The sequence below is a fragment of the Primulina tabacum genome, chromosome 5, assembly GCF_025594145.1.
Source record: "Primulina tabacum isolate GXHZ01 chromosome 5, ASM2559414v2, whole genome shotgun sequence".
Lineage (NCBI taxonomy): Eukaryota > Viridiplantae > Streptophyta > Magnoliopsida > Lamiales > Gesneriaceae > Primulina > Primulina tabacum.
Window position 1 is genome coordinate 35,007,031 of NC_134554.1, and position 21,748 is coordinate 35,028,778.

At 41.5% G+C, this 21,748-nt stretch overlaps 3 protein-coding genes across 3 annotated transcripts; 1 reads left to right on the forward strand and 2 right to left on the reverse strand.

Moving 5' to 3' along the window:
• Window positions 1-12,754: 12,754 nt before the first annotated feature.
• Window positions 12,755-13,985, forward strand: LOC142544357 (uncharacterized). Its single transcript, XM_075651413.1, has 3 exons — window positions 12,755-13,274; window positions 13,444-13,582; window positions 13,691-13,985. The coding sequence occupies exons 1-3, from the start codon at window positions 12,755-12,757 to the stop codon at window positions 13,983-13,985; spliced, it is 954 nt and encodes a 317-aa protein (XP_075507528.1).
• A 470-nt stretch (window positions 13,986-14,455) lies between these two features.
• LOC142544358 (uncharacterized) lies at window positions 14,456-15,022 on the reverse strand. The gene has a single exon (XM_075651414.1). It carries the CDS (start codon window positions 15,020-15,022, stop codon window positions 14,456-14,458), a length of 567 nt encoding a protein of 188 aa, XP_075507529.1.
• A 4,935-nt stretch (window positions 15,023-19,957) lies between these two features.
• On the reverse strand, window positions 19,958-20,542 carry LOC142544359 (uncharacterized). Its single transcript, XM_075651416.1, has one exon. The coding sequence runs from the start codon at window positions 20,540-20,542 to the stop codon at window positions 19,958-19,960; it is 585 nt and encodes a 194-aa protein (XP_075507531.1).
• Between the last annotated feature and the right edge of the window lie 1,206 nt (window positions 20,543-21,748).

The following is a 21,748-nucleotide window of genomic DNA, read 5'->3' on the forward strand; positions in this document are numbered from 1 at the left end:
TTTCTTGAATATATTATACCTAGATTAATTCATCCTCAATTGTTTACACATTTTAATTTAAGCTTTAATTAAATATTGAACTTAAAAGAATTTATTTACCAACTTAGCTCTAATTAATTAAATAAATTCTAAAACATTCTATTTCTTTAAATTAAATTATTCCTTGACTTAAATTAAATTTAGGAATATTTCCTTATTATTATTCTTATCTCTAATCTCCAAACTTCGGTACGACCTCGCGTATTTATACTGAAAAGATAAAGCTAAACATCTACTTTTAAAATAATTAAAACACTTCATATTTATATAAATATTCATTTTTAATTTAAATAGTAGCAATTATGCATGGCTTATACGTAATCTGATTTTCGGGTTCTACAACTCTACCCCCTCTTAAAAGAAATTTTGTCCCCGAAATTAAAACTTACCGAATAACTCGGGATAACGACTCCTCATCTCCGGCTCAGATTCCCACGTAGCTTCCTCCTCCGAATGATTGAGCCATTTAACTTTCACTAACTTGACCATTTTGTTCCGATGCCTTTTCTCTTGGTCGTCTAGGATTTGCACTGGTCTTTCCTCATAAGACAAGTTCGGAGTGAGCTGCAACGGTACAAAGTTCAGGACATGCGATGGATTTGCCATATACTTCCTCAATATGGATACGTGAAACACGTTGTGTACTCCGGCCAGATTCGGCGAAAGAGCAACACGATAAGCTAATGTCCCAACTCTGTCGAGGATCTCAAATGGCCCAATGAATCTCGGACTGAGCTTTCCTTGCTTCCCGAATCGCATAACACCTTTCATCGGTGCTATCTTCACAAAAACATGGTCACCAACAGCGAACTCTAAATCTCTCCTTCTCTGATCCGCATAACTCTTCTGTCTACTCTGAGCAGTCCTCATTCTATCACGGATCTTGACTACTACATCAGCAGCCTGCTGCACAATCTCCGGACCCAATTCTGCTCTCTCCCCTACTTCATCCCAATGAATAGGCGATCTACACTTACGACCGTACAGTGCTTCATATGGAGCCATACCTATAGACGACTGAAAACTGTTGTTATAGGTAAACTCCACCAACGGTAACTTTGATTCCCAACTCCCGGAGAAATCAAGAACACATGCACGAAGAAGATCCTCCAAAATCTGGATAACTCTCTCGGACTGACCATCTGTCTGTGGGTGAAAAGCTGTGCTAAACAACAACTTCGTACCCATAGCTGAATGTAGACTCTTCCAAAATGATGAAGTGAATCTAGGATCTCGGTCAGACACAATAGAAACGTGAATACCATGGAGTCTAACGATCTCCCGGATATATAACTCTGCATACTGGATCATGGAGAAAGTCGTCTTAATAGGCAAGAAATAAGCTGATTTCGTAAGACGATCAACAATCGCCCATATAGCATTCGACCCTCTGACTGACTTCGGCAGACCGACAACGAAGACCATGGTGACATTTTCCCACTTCCATTCGGGAATAGGAAGAGGCTTGAGCATGCCTGCTGGTCTCTGATGCTCTGCTTTCACTAGTTGACATGTCAGACACTCGGACACAAAACGTCTGATATCCCTCTTCATTCCTGGCCACCAATATAATAACTGTAGGTCTTTGTACATCTTCGTACTCCCAGGATGAATTGAATACGACGACATATGGGCCTCAGATAAGATATCCTCTCGAATAGAATCGCCGTTAGGAACCCACATTCTGTCTCGATATCTGACAATACCGTCTCTAACTGTGTACAAGATACTGCCCTTGGCTTCATCTCTCTGTCTCCACTTAGCCAATTGCTCGTCTGCTAACTGCCCACTGCGAATACGGTCTATAAGAGAAGACTGAATCGTCAAAGTAGATAGACGAGGAACTCTACCTCGAGGATATGTCTCTAGATCAAACCTCTGCATCTCAAACTGAAGAGGTCTCGAAACCACCAAATGAGCCATCCCTGCGACTTTCCTGCTCAACGCGTCCGCAACTACATTAGCTTTGCCAGGATGATAGCTAATGTCACAGTCATAGTCCTTCACTAGCTCCAACCAACGCCTTTGTCGCATATTCAACTCTTTCTGTGTAAAGAAGTATTTGAGACTTTGTGGTCGGTAAAGATCTGGCACTTCTCTCCATACAAATAATGCCTCCAAATCTTCAATGCAAATACTATGGCTGCCAACTCTAGATCATGGGTAGGATAATTCTTCTCATGAATCTTCAACTGACGAGAAGCATATGCTATCACATTCCCATGCTGCATCAATACTGCGCCTAACCCGAGTTTCGAAGCATCGGTATACAGAACAAAATCTCTGGGTCCTGAAGGCATGTCCAACACTGGCGCTGAAATAAGAGCTTGCTTCAAGGTATTGAAGCTCTTCTGACATTCCTCGCTCCACACATACTTAACATTTTTCTTCGTCAATGATGTGAGTGGAACTGCGATGGAGGAGAATCCCCGAATAAACTTCCGATAGTATCCTGCTAGCCCAAGGAAACTACGGATCTCTGATGCATTTTGCGGCACAACCCAATCTCTGACTGCTGCAACTTTCGTCGGGTCTACCTCAATACCACTGCTAGAAACGACGTGGCCTAAGAACGTCACTTTCTCCAACCAGAACTCGCATTTGCTGAACTTCGCGAATAGCTTATGCTTTTGTAAGGTCTGCAATACTGTGGTCAGATGTCTGCTGTGATCCTCTTGATTCTTTGAGTAGATGAGGATATCATCTATGAATACTATCACGAACTGATCAAGGTATGACTGAAATACGCGATTCATGAGATCCATGAACATCGCTGGCGCATTCGTCAAACCGAACGGCATCACAAGGAACTCGAAGTGGCCATAACGAGTCCTAAAAGCAGTCTTGAGAACATCGGCGTCTTTCACTCTCAGCTGATGATAACCAGAACGCAGATCAATCTTGGAGAATATTGAAGCTCCCTGCAACTGGTCAAATAAATATTCAATCCTCGGGAGTGGGTATTTGTTCTTCACTGTAACTCTGTTCAACTCCCGGTAATCAATGCAGAGCCTCATCGAACCATCATTTTTCTTCACAAACAAGACCGGTGCGCCACATGGCAAAAAGCTCGGGCGAATGAACTCCTTGTCAAGAAGTTCCTGAATCTGTTTCTTGAGTTCTGCCATCTCTGTCGGTGCTAATCGATATGGTGCTTTCGATATCGGTGTGGTACCTGGCATTAGCTCAATAGAAAATTCCACCTCTCGCACCGGTGGTAAACCAGAGACATCATCAGGGAAAACGTCTAGAAAGTCTCGGACAATAGGAACATCGGATGCTGACTGTTTGGACGTCTCGGGAACATATACAAGAGTAGCTAAAAATGCTGGGCACCCTCGATGCATGAGTTTTCTAGCCTGGACATAAGGTATTATACGCGGTAAATTAAAATACATGTCTGGTTCGAATAAGAATTGTTCCATCCCAGGCGGTCGGACGAGAACAGATCTCCACTGGAAATCAATCAAAACTCTGTTCCTCAATAGCCAGTCCATCCCTAGAATTATATCAAATTCTGGCATCGGCAGAACTATAAGATCCGCATACACGAGATTACCATGAAGTTGAAGGTCTATATCTCGGATCACATTAGTAGCTGTCATCTCTTCTCCAGAAGGTAATGCTACTGAATACGCTATGTCTAGCCCAATTGTCTTGATCTTGAGAGAATTTGCAAAGGTTTCTGAAATGAATGAATGAGTAGCCCCTGAATCTATCAAGGCTTTCGTAGCTGAACCGGCTATAAAGATTCTCCCTGAAAGATTGGAATATCATGCTAAACCCAATAGTTTTACAAGAACTATGCTTATAGACATGCAAATGTCAAAGTTCTTTAACCTAAATTCCCGTAGCTAACACTGCTTAGAACATGCAATCCTATCATAAATTCTAAGTTCAAAATCTTGACCCAAAACATTAAACTTCAAATAAAATTTAAAGATTTAGGATACCTGTCATGAGCATCGTCTCCGGGTTAGTCTCCGTAGCATGGAGAGCAAAAACTCTGCCTTGGGTAGGCAGATTCTTCTGAGGGCAATTCTTCAATATGTGGTCAGTACTACCACATTTGTAACACTTTCCCGAACCATACATACAAGTCCCAGCATGACGACGTGAGCACTTGGCACAGACTGGATACTCCACTGTCCTCAGGACTGCTCGTCCCTGCTGTTGCTGCTGCGGCCCTTTGTTCCTGGGTGGACCGTGGAAAGGTCTCTTATTCTGATGCTGCGACTGAGGGGGACGGTGTGGTACCTGAAATGGTCGTTTACCCTGGCTATCGCGCTCAATATCATTCTGGTCTTGCTCTGCCGCTAGCGCTCTGGAAACAACAACATCATAGGTAGTAGGGCCAGCCACCCTACATCACGACGTAAGATCGGCCGTAGACCATTCAGAAAATGCATCAATTTGGCTCCAGCATCGTTAGCAATTAGGGGTACAAAATGCCATCCCCTCTCGAACTTACGGATGAACTCCGTAACAGTCAAGTCTCCCTGCCTCAGGGTCATGAACTCCGTGGTCAACCTCGAACGCACCTCTTCAGTAAAATATTTAAAGTAGAATACCTCTATGAAGCGCGCCCAACTCAAAATAGTCAAATCCAAAGCCACTGATGCTCCTTCCCACCATAGGCGAGCGTCTCCTCCGAACAGATAGGTCGCACATCGAACCCTATCTCCATCTTCAAGCCCCATAAACTCAAAAATAACCTCGAGGGACTTAATCCATCCCTCGGCAACTATAGGATCTGACGTCCCTAAGAATTCCTTCGGTCGCATCTTCATGAACCGCTCATAGATAGCCTCCGGCCCCGTCTGTCTGGCTCCCACTGCATTGTTCCCCGCAAACTGTGCGAAGAACTGAGTCATCCCAGCTAGCATCTGGGCATTCATATCTGGTGTAGGGGGTGGTGGTAAATCTCTCTCCTCGTTCTCCTGACGATGCTCATCACCTCTCGTGCGATCAATAATGCGTCTAGGAGGCATGCTGTTCCATAATTATAACCCATACGTAACCAACATGCATAATTCCACTATTTCTTTAAATTTCAATAAATAATGCATAATCGTAATCTTGACATAAAATATTTCATGCAATCATGATGTAAAAATATTTCAAGCTTTAAAATAAATGCGTAATAGTAAAACTTACAGACCGAAGACGTGACTTCATGAGCTTCTCGAGAGCAGTAGTAGTACAACCCTTTACAAGATCATAGGCTCTGATACCAATTGTAAAGGCCCGTATTTTGTATTGCGGAATTATTAAAAATTTTCTAAATAAATAATTATTTTGCCTCATTTATAAAATAAACATGTAAATAATTTTAACTTTAAAATAACAGTGGAAGTAAATAATATTTTCAAGCAACAATTTAAAAATAATCCAACGTAAACAACAATTTAAAAATAATCCAACGTATTAAAACTGAGTTTGAATGATAAAAGATGCATAAGCTAAAACATGAGGTCCTCGGGTTTTCTACTGCTGCCACAAGATAGCTCACTGGTCTACGCCCTCCGTCTCGACCTCATCCGTACCTACAACAATCAAGTCTAGTGAGTCTAAAGACTCATCATGTATATATCGTGAATAACAAGTAATATATATCATAAAATCGCATGCAACGTAAAAATATGGTATCGTAAAGCGCATGGTGAAAATCGTATCATGAATAATTATAATTACGTGCATATCTGAAAATCATACGTAAAAGCTTTGCTCAATAGAGCTCTGTCATGTCATATCATAATTTTCTGGTAGAGATAATGTTTCTAAGCTAGTGGCCCATAACATAACGTGAGCGCCTGATCAGACTAAACCACAATATACTGGCGGTAGAGATCAATCACAGCCCTTGGACTGGATGTCTGTACCCATACATAATCATAAACCGGTCGTAAGTCACCGGGTGGAGAGGTCCTCGGTTGCGCCTACCGACTTCCAAACCATAACATAATGTGGCCACAAGACATATCGCATATATCTAAAAATAAACATTTTATATTTCTATGCACGTAATATAATTATAACCTTATTTTTATTGAATGAGTTGGATCGTTCCCAGGCTTGCTGCGACTTAATTCTAATATGTGACACATGCAATAAATCTTAACTTAACGAAAACTTAACCAAAAATGAGACTATTAGGACAAACCACTTGAATTTTAATCATGGTATCGTACCAACCCGAACCAACATTAAACCGACGTTTAACCATGATTAAAAATACCCCAAACATACTGAAAAATATGCATAATAACTGTAAAACACGAAAATAGGTGAAAGGAATCCAAAAACATAAGACACTCTTTCGAGAGTCATTTTGGCACCTTTCACCGTAAATTCTCGTACGACCTCTAAACTAGACCAAATCACGAACGGCCAAAAACATGACTTTCCTAACTCATTGAGGTACTGTCCAGTCCAAGGTCATGGGCTAAAAGCCAACCAAGAACTCAAACAAGCACCAAAACCGAAGATGAAAGTTGCTGTCAAAAAATCCAGCAGTGGCAACTTGTGTGTTTGTGGTGTAAACTCTGAAATCTATTGACCAATGGCTTGAACCACCACCCAAGGACTCTTACCAACATTCTAAGGCATGGCTTGCACCATGGTTAAGGGCTAAAAGCCAACAAAAACCTAGCAACCGCCTAGAACAACCACAGCATACCAACCGAAAGCATCACTTGCTGTGTAGTGAGTTGTATTGAACCATTTTACTGTCTTGTCTCGTTCCAAGGGCCATTTTATCGACCATGGCTCGATCTAAACATGATGGAGTGTTGTATGAACCATGGTTATGGGCTACAAGCCAACCACAATCCATTCAACAATCAAATACCGAAACCATACTCCTACAGAATTTCAAAATCTTAAAACCGAAGAGCTCATGTCTTGTTTATGTAGAAATCTTAAAGATCCGTGAACCAGGCTTGGAAAGGACACCTTGGTCACGTCCTAGACATGATAAGGAAGGGTTTTAACCGTGGCTACAATCCCTAGGACAGCCATGATTTGAACTCACTCCTTAACAGACCAAGAGAGGAAAAAAGGTGATTCAATTCTGCACCTATGAAGAACTTGCTGTCATTTCTTTGTTCTTGAGTGTATGGACCGAAACAATTGAACCAAAAGCACTCTAACACATTCTAAATTATGTCTAGAAGCAATCTTGGGTGCCTGGAAACGAAACAACTCCTGAAACCAACAAAAAATACAGCAACCGTGAAGCACAATCAAAAGCCGAGGTGCTGTACAGATTTTTCGAATACTTGCTGTCCAAATTTCGTTTTTGCCTCATAAATCCTGAGTATTCAATGTTTTAAAATATCTATAGGACTTGATTGAAGAGAAAAGAAACCATATATACATGCCTGGAATTTGTTTTGACAAAAACAAATCAATACGACAATACGACGCGACGGAACGGAGTTGGATTTCCTTCTTGTTTCAGATGTTGCTATCACGATTCAAAGCTGCTATATTTCTGGTGTTTTCGAGTATATGAGTGTATGAAGTGTAAAGGATGAAGGTGAATGATATAGGAGGTGTTAAGGGTTAATACTATGCATTTAGTTAGGAGTTACAAGTGAGAATTTGAATTGTTTCTTCCACCTTGTTGTATTTGATTTTATTCTTCCATTCTTGCTGCTAATTCACGATTTTAGTAGCCTATTTCTGATATTTTTCAAAGGTGAAAAAGTGGGTTTGCTGGATAATAAAGGTGAGTGTTATAAGGGGTGATAAAGGTGTAATAATATATATTAAGGTGGGAGGTTACAATTGAAGGAGTTGAATAGCATTTGAATTGTTTCTCCTTCTCCTAACTGCCTTCGGTTTATTCTCCATTCTTTGCTGTAGCTTTCCGTTAGTTTGCTTGGTTAATTAGTTGAGGAAAAGTTATGTGAATTATAGTATTTGAATGTACTAATAACTAGTGAATTAAAGGTGGAGAATTATATTTTCTTTAAAGACTAATGAGGTGATTTGAATGAAATTTACTACACCTAAGAAATATTTTGACCGAAATTGTTACTCATTTGCATGGTATATTTTTATTTAAACTTTGCATTTTTCTTGTTTAAGATTTTAAACCTTCATTATATATATTTTAATGCATTAACAAATTAATTTAGTTTAAAATCTTGCTTAGAATTTTGTATGGCATGCTTGACCTCAATTAAGTATTTAAATGTTATGTTTAATTTCTTGAATATATTATACCTAGATTAATTCATCCTCAATTGTTTACACATTTTAATTTAAGATTTAATTAAATATTGAACTTAAAAGAATTTATTTATCAACTTAGCTCTAATTAATTAAATAAATTCTAAAACATTCTATTTCTTTAAATTAAATTATTCCTTGACTTAAATTAAATTTAGGAATATTTCCTTATTATTATTCTTATCTCTAATCTCCAAACTTCGGTCCGACATCGCGTATTTATCCTGAAAAGATAAAGCTAAACATCTACTTTTAAAATAATTAAAACACTTCATATTCATATAAAATATTCATTTTTAATTTAAATAGTAGCAATTATGCATGGCTTATACGTAATCTGATTTTCGGGTTCTACAGATTATATCCGAGGAGGTGGAAAAAGCCGAAGCCTGGAGAGATGCTTCTCATCAAGCTACGCATGCAGGAGGAGAGCAGGAGGGAGAGCCGGAGGCGGGGGAGGGAGAAGCAGGGAGGGAAGAGAGAGAGTCAAGTGCTAGGTCCAAGTCCCCGACTGTGGTAGAGGAGTTGCAAGAGTTAAGGCAGAAGATGAGGGTGTTGGAGGGATAGATGGAGGGTAGAAGTCGTTCCCAGGTAGTTATTAAGGGATGCTCGTTTTCTAAAGCTATAGTTCGGGAACCTCTTCCTGGTAATTTCAAGTCTGCCAAATTTAAAGATTGTGATGGCAACGCAGACCCCGAGGAACACCTGGCCATGTTCGAGAATATGGCCATGTTGCACTGCTATACTGACAGAATAAAGTTCAAAGTATTCTTAACTACTCTGGTTGACTCGACGCAGAGGTGGTTTGAGGGACTGGCCTCTCAGAGTCTTCATTCTTTTGAGGATTTTCAAAAGGTGTTTTTACACCATTTTAGTAGCAGTAAGAAATACAAAAAGACTGCATTTAGTCTTTGTGAGGTTAAACAAAGCTCTGAGGAGAGTTTGAGGGCTTACATTCGAAGGTTTAACAGAGTGGCCTTGGATGTCCCTTCTTGTGCCCCCGAGACAAAGACAACTGCATTCACCTAGGGGTTGACGGAGGGTGAATTTTTCCTGTCGCTAACAAAGAAGACGCATGGGGACTTTGAAGATTTGCTAGCCCGGGTGGAAAAGTACATTATTAGGGAGGAAGCACAGACGCAGAAGAGAGAGGGAGGAAGGAGAGAGAGGAGAGAGCGGGCATCTAAGCACGATGAGAGAGGATCGAGGAGGATAACCAGGGGCATTTTTCTCAACATGTGCCCTTGAATATTATTTGGGACAGGGAGGTCCAAGAGTGTAGCAGAGAATTGCCTCCATCTCAACAGTTTACTAGGCATGAGAAGAATGAATTTTGCACCCTTCATAAAGTGTGCTATCATAACACGGAGGATTGGAAAACCCTCAAGAGAGATTATGTCCCGCCCTTTGTCCAGGGACATAATTAACTTAGCAAGAAGCCGAGGTTCCCTCCTTGGACAGCTCGGTAGCCAGGGCATAGTACTCGGGAAGATTCTAGAAGTGCCCCGAGGGAAAGAAGGGAGCCAGAGCCTGAGAGGAAGAAGACATCACCCCCGTCTTGGGGGTAATGAAGATGATATCTGGAGGCTCTACTGATGGATATTCCAATCGAGCAAGAAAGTCAAGAAGCAGGAGGGAGTGTATGGAGGTGGAGGGAGTAAGGAGGAACGAGGCAGACATTAGTTTTGGTCCCGAGGATCTCAAAGGTGTGAACATTCCTCACAATAACGCCCTGGTGATCCAAGCCTGGATAGCCAACTATAACATTATGAGGGTTTTCGTGGACTCAGGCAAATCTGTTAATGTTATATTCGAGGATGCCCTGGTACAAATGGATTTGCAGGGGTATCAGCTGGAGACTGTGGATACATCACTTTTTGGCTTTGCTGGACAGGTTGTTTATCCAGAGGGGGAGATTGTGCTGCCTTTGACTTTGGGTGCCAGGGAGATGAAGAAGACGGTGATCACTAGTTTCACTGTAACATAATATTGGGGCGGCCAGCCATGAACGAGCTAAGGGTCGTAGCATCCACCTATCATCAAAAGATTAAATTCCCACTGGGAAACCGGGTAGGCGAAGTCCGGGGAGATCAGATTTCTTCCCGGAAGTGTTATGTAGAAGCGGTCCGGGTGGACCAGAAGAGGGCAAGGATGGAAGAGAAGAAAGTTCAGGGTTGTGGGGAGATGGAGAGGGTAGTGGAGAAGGGAGAGGTGCAGTTTGTGGCAGAGGAAGAGCAGGAGGTGGTGGAGATTGGACCAGGCAAGGAAATCCGGGTGGCTCGAGACCTCGACTTATCCACCCGGGTTAGTTTGATAAAATGTTTAAAAACTAATCTTGTTTTTGCCTTGTCCCAGCAGGAGTTGATAGGGATCTCACCCCTGATAGCGTAGTATCACTTGAACATGCTCCCGGGATATCAACCTGTGAAGGAAAAGAAGAGACACTTTGGTCCTGAGAAGGACAAAGTGATTGATGTACAAGTTAAAGATTTGCTGAAAACCGGTCACATTCGGGAAATACAGTTTCCCACCTAGCTCTCGAATGTGGTGTTGATGCCAAAATCCACCGAGAAGTGGAGGATGTGTGTGGACTTACGGGATCTCAATAAAGCTTGCCCCAATAACCATTATCTGCTGCCTAGAATTGACCAGTTGGTGGATTCCACCTCTAGGTTCGATCTGCTTAGTTTCATGGATTCTTACCAAGGGTATCATCGAATTCCCCTGGCCAAGGAGGATCAAGACAAGGCCAGCTTCATCACCTCGTGAAGCACATTCTATTATGTGGTCATGCCTTTCGGGTTGAAGAACGCCGGGCCACATATCAGCGTCTCATGAACAAAGTCTTTGAAAAGCAGTTGGGCAGGAATGTAGAGGTGTATGTGGATAATATATTGGGTAATTTCAAGGAGGTTGCTAGATTCGTTTCTGATTTAGAGGAAATTTTTGCCACTCTCATGTATTATGGGATAAAGCTTAACCCGACCAAGTGTATCTTCGGCGTGAAGAGTGGTAAATTTTTGGGTTTTGTGGTTACTGACCGAGGGATTGAGGTAAATCATGAAAAATTCAAGTCTGTACTGGACATGCCATCTCCTCGGTCTATCCGAGAAGTTCAAAAGCTGACCGAGAAAATTGTTTCCCTTTCCCGGTTCATATCCCGATCAGCGCATCGAAGTTATCCATTTTTTCAGGTTTTTAGGAAGGCCCAGAAGTTTGGGTGGGATGATAAGTGTGAGTAGGAATGTAAACGAACGAAACCGTTTGTGAGCTATTCGAAGCTCGATTCGATAAAAGATCGTTTGAGCTCGTTTAATGAGGCTCGTTAAGATAAACAAACCAAACTCAAGCTTTACAGTATTCTGCTTGTTAGCTCGTGAACATGTTCGTTGGTAAGTTCATGAGTAATCTTTTAGATGAAAAAATAATAGTTTTGATATTTTTTTTATTGATTTTGCATATTATCTATGAAATATATAGAAAAATCTATTAAATTTATTTATTATAATAAATTTACAATTTTTAATAAGAATAATATATTTTTCTTTATATATATAATTTACTTTTTAATTAATTTAATGAAAATTTAAATTTATAATTCATATTTATTAAGCTTGTTTAGGCTCGATAAAGGCTTGAATAAGCTTGTGAGCCATGCATATATTCGTTAAATAAAGCTCGAGCTCGGCTCGATTATAAACGAACCAAGCTCAAACATTCAAGAGTTTGGCTCGACTCGACTCGATTACATCCCTAAGTGTGAGCAAGCCTTCCAAAACCTTAAGAGACATCTGGCCGAATTGCCTGTATTAGTGAAGCCAGAGCCCGGGGAGAAATTATTTGTTTATCTATCCACTACAGAGTATGCTGTCAGCTCAGTAATGATAAACGAAAAAGGCTATGATCAGAGGCCTGTTTAATATGTCAGTCATGCTCTTAAGGGCCCCGAGCTATGGTACAATGAAGTGGAGAAGATAGCTCTCGCTCTCGTTATGACTGCCCAGAGACAACGACCTTATTTTTGTCGCATCAAATTATTGTGCTAACCAATAGTCCTCTCGGGAGGATTATGACTCATTCAGAAGTTTCCGAGAGGATGATCAAATGGACAATTGAGCTGGGAGAGTATGATATTGAGTATAAGTCTCAGGTGGCAATCAAAGCACAAGCCTTGTCAGATTTCTTGTCTGAAATGGTCCAACCTGATGATTAGGAGGTCTGGAAGGTATTTGAGGATGAGACGTCTAGCCTTTCAGGGTGTGGTGTAAGAGTTGTGATAATAGCTCCCCCGAGAGAGAAGATTAAAATGTCACTCAGAATAGACTCCCGTGTGACTAATAACGAGGCATAATAAGAGGCTGTTCTCGCCGTTATTCGAGCTGCCCGGGAAGTTGGAGCTTCCCGGATCATTTTGTATTCTTATTCACAACTGATTACTCGGCAGATAAAGTGAGTTTATGAGGCTAATGATGATAGGATGCTTAAATATCTCAAGCTCATTCAAGCCTGGTTAGAAGTTTTTGTGGATTGGAATATTGAGCATATACCCCGGGATGAGAATGGGGAGGCAGATGCTTTGGCAAAAATGGCCGCTTCTTTATCACAAGTCAGTACCCGGGAAGTATTGCATGTTTCCCGGTTAATCCTCTCCACGGAAGAAGAAACATTGCCAGCACCAGAGGATTCTTGGATGACACTCATGATCAAATTCATTGTAAGCAATGAATTACCTGAAGACAAAGCTCAAGCTCAGAAGATCAAGAGACAAGTTCCCAGGTTTGTTCTCTTAAATAATGTCTTGTATAGGAGATCATTTCAGGGACCTCTATTGAAATTCTTATATGAGGGGGAAGTTGATTATGTCCTCCGGGAAATTAATGAAGGGTGTTGCGGTGAACATCTTGAAGGAGTATCATTGGCCCAGAAAGCAATGCTTGCTGGATTCTGGTGGCCAACTATTAGCCGGGACTCTGCACGAGTGGTTCGGGATTGTGAAGGTTGTCAACATCACTCAAATTTTCAACAAGCCCGGCCACTCCCATGAAGCCTATCTGGGCCTCTTGCCCCTTTGATCAATGGGTTATGGACATTGTGAGTCCATTTCCTGTTGTTCGGGCTCAGAAGAAGTTTCTTTTGGTGGATCTGGATTATTTTTTAAATGGGTAGAAGCTGAGACCCTAGCAAAGATTACTGAGCATGAAGTTTTAAAGTTTATGTGGAAGAATATAGTATGCCGATTTGGAGTCCCCAGAAGACTAATTTCAGACAATGGGAGACAATTTCAAGGAAGAAAGGTTACATCTTGGTGCCGAGAAATGAAAATCACTCAGTCTTTCACTTCTGTTGCCTACCCTCAAGCTAATGGCCAAACAGAGGTTGTGAATAGAATTATTGTTCAAGCCTGAAAAACTAGGCTACATGGCAACGGAAAAGACTGGGTGGAGAAATTGTTCAGTGTTCTTTGGGCATATAGAACTACTCTCCGGGCACCTACTCAAGAAACTCATTTTAATCTGGTGTACGGTTCTGAAGCAGTTCTTCCGGTTGAAATCGGACAATCATCTTCTGAGGTAGAATCTTACCCGGATGACAATGATCAAAACCGAGCAATGGAGTTTGACCTAGTAAAAGAGAAGAGAGAGCAAGCAATGATTCGAATGGAGGCTTACCGAGGTCGGGTTATGAAATCATATAACAAGCGAGTCTGAATCCGAGATTTTCAAATAGGAGATTTGGTCATGAAGAAAGTTAATCTAGCTGGAGATGTTGGAAAACTGGAAGCTCGGTGGGAAGGGCTTTATAAAATTATTCGGAAGGTTAGCTCGGGAGTTTTTTATCTTGAAGATGCTCAAGGACGTTCTCTCAAGAGACCCTGTAATGTATTTCATTTAAAAAAGTATTATGCTTGACAAATGTAATGATTTGTTTGAAGATATAATGAAAGTTCTATTTTTCTCAGAAAGTGTGTGAATATGATTGTTATCTAAATCCAGGAGGTACAAAGCCCCGGTTAATCTACAAGTCCCGGGAGCTTGTCTCTTGATCTGGGAGCTTGTCTCTTGATCATCTGAGCTTGAGCTTTGTATTCAAGTAATTCATTGCTTACAATGAATTTGATCAGGGGTGTCATCCAAGAATCCTCTAGTGCTGGCAATGTTTTCTTCTTCCGTGGAGAGGATTAACCGAGAAACATGCAATACTTCCCGGGTACTTGTGATAAAGAAGCGGTCATTTTTTCCAAAGCATCTGCCTCCCCATTCTCATCCCGGGGTATCTGCTCAATATTCCAATCCACAAAAACTTCTAACTGAGCTTGAATGAGCTTGAGATATTTAAACATCCCATCATCCTTAGCCTCATAAAAGCCCTTTGTCTGCTGAGTAATCAGTTGTGAATCAGAATACAAAATGATCCGGGAAGCTCCAACTTCTCGGGCAGCTCGGATACCGACGAGAACAGCCTCATACTCTGCCTCGTTATTAGTCACGTGTGAGTCTATTCTCAGTGCCAGTTTAATCTTCTCTCCCGGGGGAGCTACTATCACAACTCCTACACCACACCCTGAAAGGATAGATGTCCCATCCACAAATACCCTCCAGACCTCCTTCTCATCATGTTGGACCATTTCAGACAAGAAATCTGACAAGGCTTGTGCTTTGATTGCCACCTGAGGCTTATAATCAATATCATACTCTCCCAGCTCAAATGTCCATTTGATCATTGATATGTATCTGGCCGGGGGCATGGTGTTCAAAGGATTGGGAGAAGGTTCAAGAAAACATTGCATAAACTAATGAGCAACCGAGAAGAGCTTGCAAGCAAGATTCAAAGTATCGAAGGGTTCGTGATGCATGGAAATGAGCTTGGATGCTATAAGATCATTGTGCAAGTGTTTAAATGAACAAGAGGCCCGAACGCCTTGCGCCCGGGCGGAACAAACTTACCACCTGAGCGCAACACTTGGTCCAAGGAAAAAAAAAGTTGCCGAACACTTCCCGCCCGGGCAGACATAAATATCCGCCCGAGCGCGCCCTTGAAAAATAAAAACCGAAGACACTCCGCCCGGGCGGACGAAAGTTACCGCCCGAGCGCGTCGCCTGCGAAGAAAAGACCTAGTTTCTTAATTTAGCGTTTTATTTGTTTTGGTAACTAGATTTTGATATCTTTGAGATTTTTGAACAATATATGGACAAAAATTTATCATTATAAAGGACTTTTGAATGAACTAATCAGATTGATAGAGTTTTTCTCTCAACTTCAAAGCGTGGCTTTGTATACACCTTAGTGTGTTTCTCAAATCAAACTTATAAAAGTTTTAATACTTTGTGGAGTTTGTCGATTGTTCTTCACTCGGATTGTCAAAGACGAGTTCTTTGAAGGTTAGCTTGAATTTCGATTGTTTATCATTCGTTAATATTTGTTGCTAAATTCTTTGTAATTTAGAGGTGAATATTACAACCTTACTTGTTCAAAAAGATCGGGACAACACAGCCGTTCCTTTATTTCATTGAATCGAGGTCGTGACTCCATTTTTGAGCGCGTTTGCTTTTCGTGATTCGAAGGATCGCATCATTTGGTATCAGAGCTTTAGGTTCCCTTTGATTCAAGTAAGTTTATCCTTTTTATTTTCAGATCTGTATTTATCCTTGTTTGTTATCAGATCTGATTTATCTGTTCTTTCTTCGTCTTTCGTGAATCACTGATTCTCGAAATTTCTGAAATTTTTTTCTTTTTTTTTCGAGTGCACACAGAATCCATCTTGTGCAAGAGAAAAAAAAAGTACCAAAATTTCGAAATTTTGCCATAAATTGGTTTTGGTATTTTGTTCTATTCTCTTGTGGGAGCCATATTCAAGTGCCTCTCACAATAAAAAAAAATATTTAAAAAAATATATATTTCAAATTTCTTGTTTTACGCCGTCCGTGTAAGTCAGTTTGCAAGTGTCGTGAAGTTTGAACTTGTGAGTTTGATGCACACAAGCTACAAAGCCTGAAAGTTTACCCTACGAGATAACTCTCCAAATCGAGTGAAATACTTGAGTGTGAGCGTTTATTTCTTGGAGTGACGTGTGAGGTATTTGTAGTGAGGACAAAAAATGAAAAGGAAAAAGAGGCCAAAGAAAAAAAAAATAAATTAAAGGCCCAAAAGAGTGAAAAGAGTGAGATTGAGAGTTACTTGTTTTTGCATAAACCTCTTCCTGTACCTTTGTACAAAGTGGTTTATTATCATTGTGATGATATAGCCGGTTCAATCCCCAGCATTGTTATTTCACTCTTGCAGGATTATGAAGATGTCATGAGAAGGAGACGAGCAAGAACTGATGGTGGAGGAAGGCCATGTGTTGATCAACATGATGTTGAAAGTAATCAAGGTGATGTAAGGTTAGTTGCCAACGGAACAACCATGAGATATGACTTCCGTCCTTATCTTAATTATTTGGTGTATCGTTTTCAAGAGATTGGAGAACGTGTTGCAAATGTGGTGGTTAATGGGTCGGATGTAAATTTACCTTTATTCCTTGATTGTTATGAATTTGAGACCATGGATGAATTGCATGTACCTACTATGAATTTTGATGTCTCATTATTTACTCAGTTGATGGGGTTTGCTTGCTACAATGGTTTATGTACATTAGACTTAGATTTTTGTGATGAGATGAGATATTGCGTTGATACTACATGGGACGTGTCCTATTTTCAAGATTTATATTTGATTGGTGATGGTTGTGAAGATTACATGGATAGTACATTTAGTGTGTTCTATTTGCATGATTCATATTTGTTTGATGATGGCGTTGGAAAGAGCATGAATGAATATCAGAATTTTTATGTTCATAATGAGTACAATTTTAAGGAGAATAAATTCTTGATTCTATATACATTGCATGAGTTACGTACTAGTGATGCATGTAATGGTGTTTTTATCTTAGATAAAATGCATGATTATATGTGTTGGTTGCATATGAAGAGGTATATTGAGTGGGATTGTGAAACATGCATTGCATATAAGAGATTGACATTTTGGCTAGATTCTTATATCGTGCATGAACTATGTCTTATTCCTAGTGAGCTATGGTCGTACACGTGTATGGATTTCATTTTTGTGTTAACTAGGTCTAAGAAGGGGAGAAATCTGATTTTTGTGATACTTAATGATATCTTGTTGTTATTATTTGGTGTCATTTGTTATTTGGTATGTTGTGAAGTTGATGAGTTTATAGGAAAGACAACGGTGATGTTGGGGTTTCCAGTGCTGAAGGAGCGAGCTAACAATAACACCTACAAATTTAAATTGAAAGGTAAGCATGTTGATAATTTAATTATTTTTATTACTAACTTGCTTCGTTTTTGCGTAGGTAGACAAGATTTGAGGACAAATCTTTTTGAAGAAGGGGAGTATGATATGAATATGGCCGAGCATGGTGTTCAAAGGATTGGGAGAAGGTTCAAGAAAACATTGCATAAACTAATGAGCAACCGAGAAGAGCTTGGAAGCAAGATTCAAAGTGTCGAAGGGTTTGTGATGCATGGAAATGAGCTTGGAGGCCATAAGATCATTGTGCAAGTGTTTAAATGAACAAGAGGCCCGAACGCCTTGCGCCCGGGCGGAACAAACTTACCGCCCGAGCGCAACACTTGGTCCAAGAAATAAAAAAGTTGCCGAACACTTCCAGCCCGGGCGGACATAAATATCCGCCCGAGCGCGCCCTTGAAAAATAAAAGCCGAAGACTCTACGCCCGGGTGGATGAAAATTACCGCCCGAGCGCGCCGCCTGCGAAGAAAAGACCTAGTTTCCTAATTTAGCGTTTTATTTGTTTTGGTAACTAGATTTTGATATCTTTGAGATTTGTGAACAATATATGGACGAAAATTTATCATTATAAAGGACTTTTGAATGAATTAATCAGATTGATAGAGTTTTTCTATCAACTTCAAAGCGTGGCTTTGTATACACCTTCGTGTGTTTCTCAAATCAAACTTATCAAAGTTTTAATACTTTGTGGCGTTTGTCGATTGTTCTTCACTCGGATTGTCAAAGACGAGTTCTTTGAAGGTTCGCTTGAATTTCGATTGTTTATCCTTCGTTAATATTTGTTGCTAAATTCTTTGTAATTTAGAGGTGAATATTACAACCTTACTTGTTCAAAAAGATCGGGACAACACAGCCGTTTTTTTATTTCATCGAATCGAGGGCGTGACTCCGTTTTTGAGCTCGTTTGCTTTTCGTGGTTCGAAGGATCGCATCAATCATCCTCCCGGAAACTTCTGAATGAGTCATAATCCTCCCGAAAAGAGTATTGGTTATAACAATAATTTGATGCGGCAAAAAATAGGGCCGCAGTCTCCGGGCAGTCATAACGAGAGCGAGAGCTATCTTCTCCACTTCACTGTACCGGAGCTCGGGGCCTTTGAGCATGGCTGACTTAATAGACAGGCCTCTGATCAGAGCCTTCTTCTTTTATCAGTACTAAGCTGACAACATACTCTGTAGTGGATAGATAAACAAATAATTTCTTCACGGGCTCTGGCTTCACTAAGACAGGCAAATCGGCCAGATGTCTCTTAAGGTCTTGGAAGGCTTTCTCACACTTATCATCCCACCCAAACTTCTAGGCCTTCCTAAGAACCTGAAAAAATGGATAACTTCGATGCGCTGACCGGGATAGGAACCGAGAAAGGGAAGCAATTCTCCCTGTCAGCTTTTGAACTTCGCGGACAGACCGAGGAGATGGCATGGGCAGTACAGACTTGACTTTTTCATGATTAACCTCAATCCCTCGGCCAGTAACCGCAAAACCCAAAAATTTACCACTCTTCACGCCGAAGATACACTTGGCCGGGTTAAGTGTTATCCCATACTGAATGAGAGTGGCAAAAGTTTCCTCTAAATCAGAAACGGATCCAGCAACCTCCTTGGACTTACCCAATATATTATCCACATACACCTCTACATTCTTGCCCGACTGATTTTCAAAGACTTTATTCATGAGACGCTGATAGGTGGCCTCGACATTCTTCAACTCGAAAGGCGTGATCATATAACAAAATATGCCTCCTAAGGTGATGAATCTGGCTCTTGTCTCTTCCTTGGCCAGGGAAATTTGATGATAATCCTGGTAAGCATCCATGAAAGTAAACAGCTCGCACCTAGAGGTGGAATCCACCAACTGGTCAATTCTAGGCAGCGGATAATGGTCCTTGGGACAAGTTTATTGAGATCCCGGAAGTCCACACACATTCTCCACTTCCCGGTGTATTTTGGCACCTACACCACATTCGAGAGCCAGGTGGGAAATTGTATTTCTCGAATGTGGCCGGCTTTCAGCAAATCTTTAACTTGTACATCAATCACTTTGTCCTTCTCAGGACCAAAGTGTCACTTCTTTTGCTTCACAGGTTGAGATCCCGGGAGGATGTTCAAATGATGCTCCGTATCAAGGGTGCGATCACTATCAACTCCTGCTGGGACCAGACAAAAACATTAAGATTAGTTTTTAAACATTTTATCAAACTAACCCGGGTGGATAAGTCGAGGTCTCGGGCCACCCGAATTTCCTTGCCTGGTCCAATCTCCACCACCTTCTACTCTTCCTCTGCCACAAACTGCACATCTCCCTTCTCCACTACCCTCTCCATCCCCCACAACCCTGAACTTTCTTCCCTTCTTCCTTGCCCTCTTCTAATCCACCCGGACCGCTTCTACATAACATTTCCGAGAAGGATGATCTCCCCGGACTTCACTTATCCGGTTTCCCATTGGAAATTTAATCTTTTGATGATAGGTGGATGCTACAGCCCTTAGCTCGTTCATGGCTGGCCGCCCCAAAATTATGTTATATGATGACGGGGCATCCACCACATCTAAAGTAGTCATCATCGTCTTATTCAGCTCCCTGGAACCCAAATTCAAAAGCAGAACAATCTCCCCCTCTGGATAAACAGTATGGCCAGCAAAGCCAAAAAGTGTTGTGTCCACAGTCTCCAGCTGATACCCCTGCAAATCCATTTGTACCAGGGCAACCTGGAATATCACATTAACAAAACTGCCTGAGTCCACGAAAACCCTCATAATGTCATAGTTGGCTATCCGTGCTTGGATCACCAGGGCGTCATTGTGAGGAATGTTCACACCCTTGAGATCCTCGGGACCAAAACTAATGACTGCCTCAATCCTCCTTACTCCATCCACCTCCATACACTCCCTCCTGCTTCTTGACTTCCTCGCTCGATTGGAATCTCCGTCAGTAGAGCCTCCAGATATCATCTTGATTACCCCCAAGACGAGGTGTGAGGTCTTCTTCCTCTCAGGCTCTGGCTCACTTATTCCCCTCAGGGCACTTCTAGAATCTTCCCGAGTACTAGGCCCTGGCTGCCGAGCTGTCTAGGGAGGGAACCTCGGCTTCTGTGCTTCCTTCATATTAATGTGCTTTTTCGTCCAGGCCAGCACATCTTCAAAGTTCCCGGACGTCTTCTTTCTTAGCGACCGGAAAAATTCACCCTCCCTCAACCCCTGGGTGAATGCAGTTGTCTTTGTCTTGGAGGCACAAGAAGGGACATCCAAGACCACTCTGTTAAGCCTTCAATGTAAGCCCTCAAACTCTATTCAGGGCTCTGTTTAGCTTCAAAAAGACTAAATGCAGTATTTTTGTATTTTTTACTGCTACTAAAATGGTGTAAAAACACCTTTTGAAAATCTTCAAAAGAATGGAGACCCTGAGGGGTCAGTCCCTCAAACCACCTCTACGCCGAGTCAACCAGAGTAGTTAAGAACACTTTAAACTTGATTCTGTCAGTATTGCAGTGCGACATGGCCATATTCTCGAACCTGGCCGGTGTTCCTCAGGGTTTGCGTTGCCATTATAATATTTTACTTTGATAAACTTGAAATTACCGGGAAGAGGTTCCCGGACTATAGCTTTAGAAAACGGGCATCCCTTAATAACTACCCGGGAACGACTCTTACCCTCCAACACCCTCATCTTCTGCCTCAACCCTTGCAACTCCTCTACCACAGTTGTAATGCCCGAGATTATGTCGTTTAATCCGAAATTATTTAATAGATGAATCGATGTGATTATGGAAGGAACAGACCGAGGAAGACATAAGAAGACATGATTATATGTGTGAAATCCAGTAGGCATCGTGCACATGCGCGGAGACAAGGCACGCATATGCGCGAGCTGCCATATGCCGAGGCAAAAGACCTCGCGCATATGCGTGTAACGAGGCGCGCATATGCGCGAGCTTGTGAATTGCCCGAGTGCCGAGACAGTAGGTCTCGCGCATATGCGCGAGATGAGGCGCACATATGCGTGAGCAGTTGATGGTACAAGCACAGAGACAGTAGGTCTCGCGCATATACGCGAGCATGGGACGCGCATAATGCGCGAGATGATGAATTCATTATTGCCGAGACAAAGAGTCTCGCGCATATGCGCTAGGGTTGGACGCGCGTATGCGCGAGACGTGC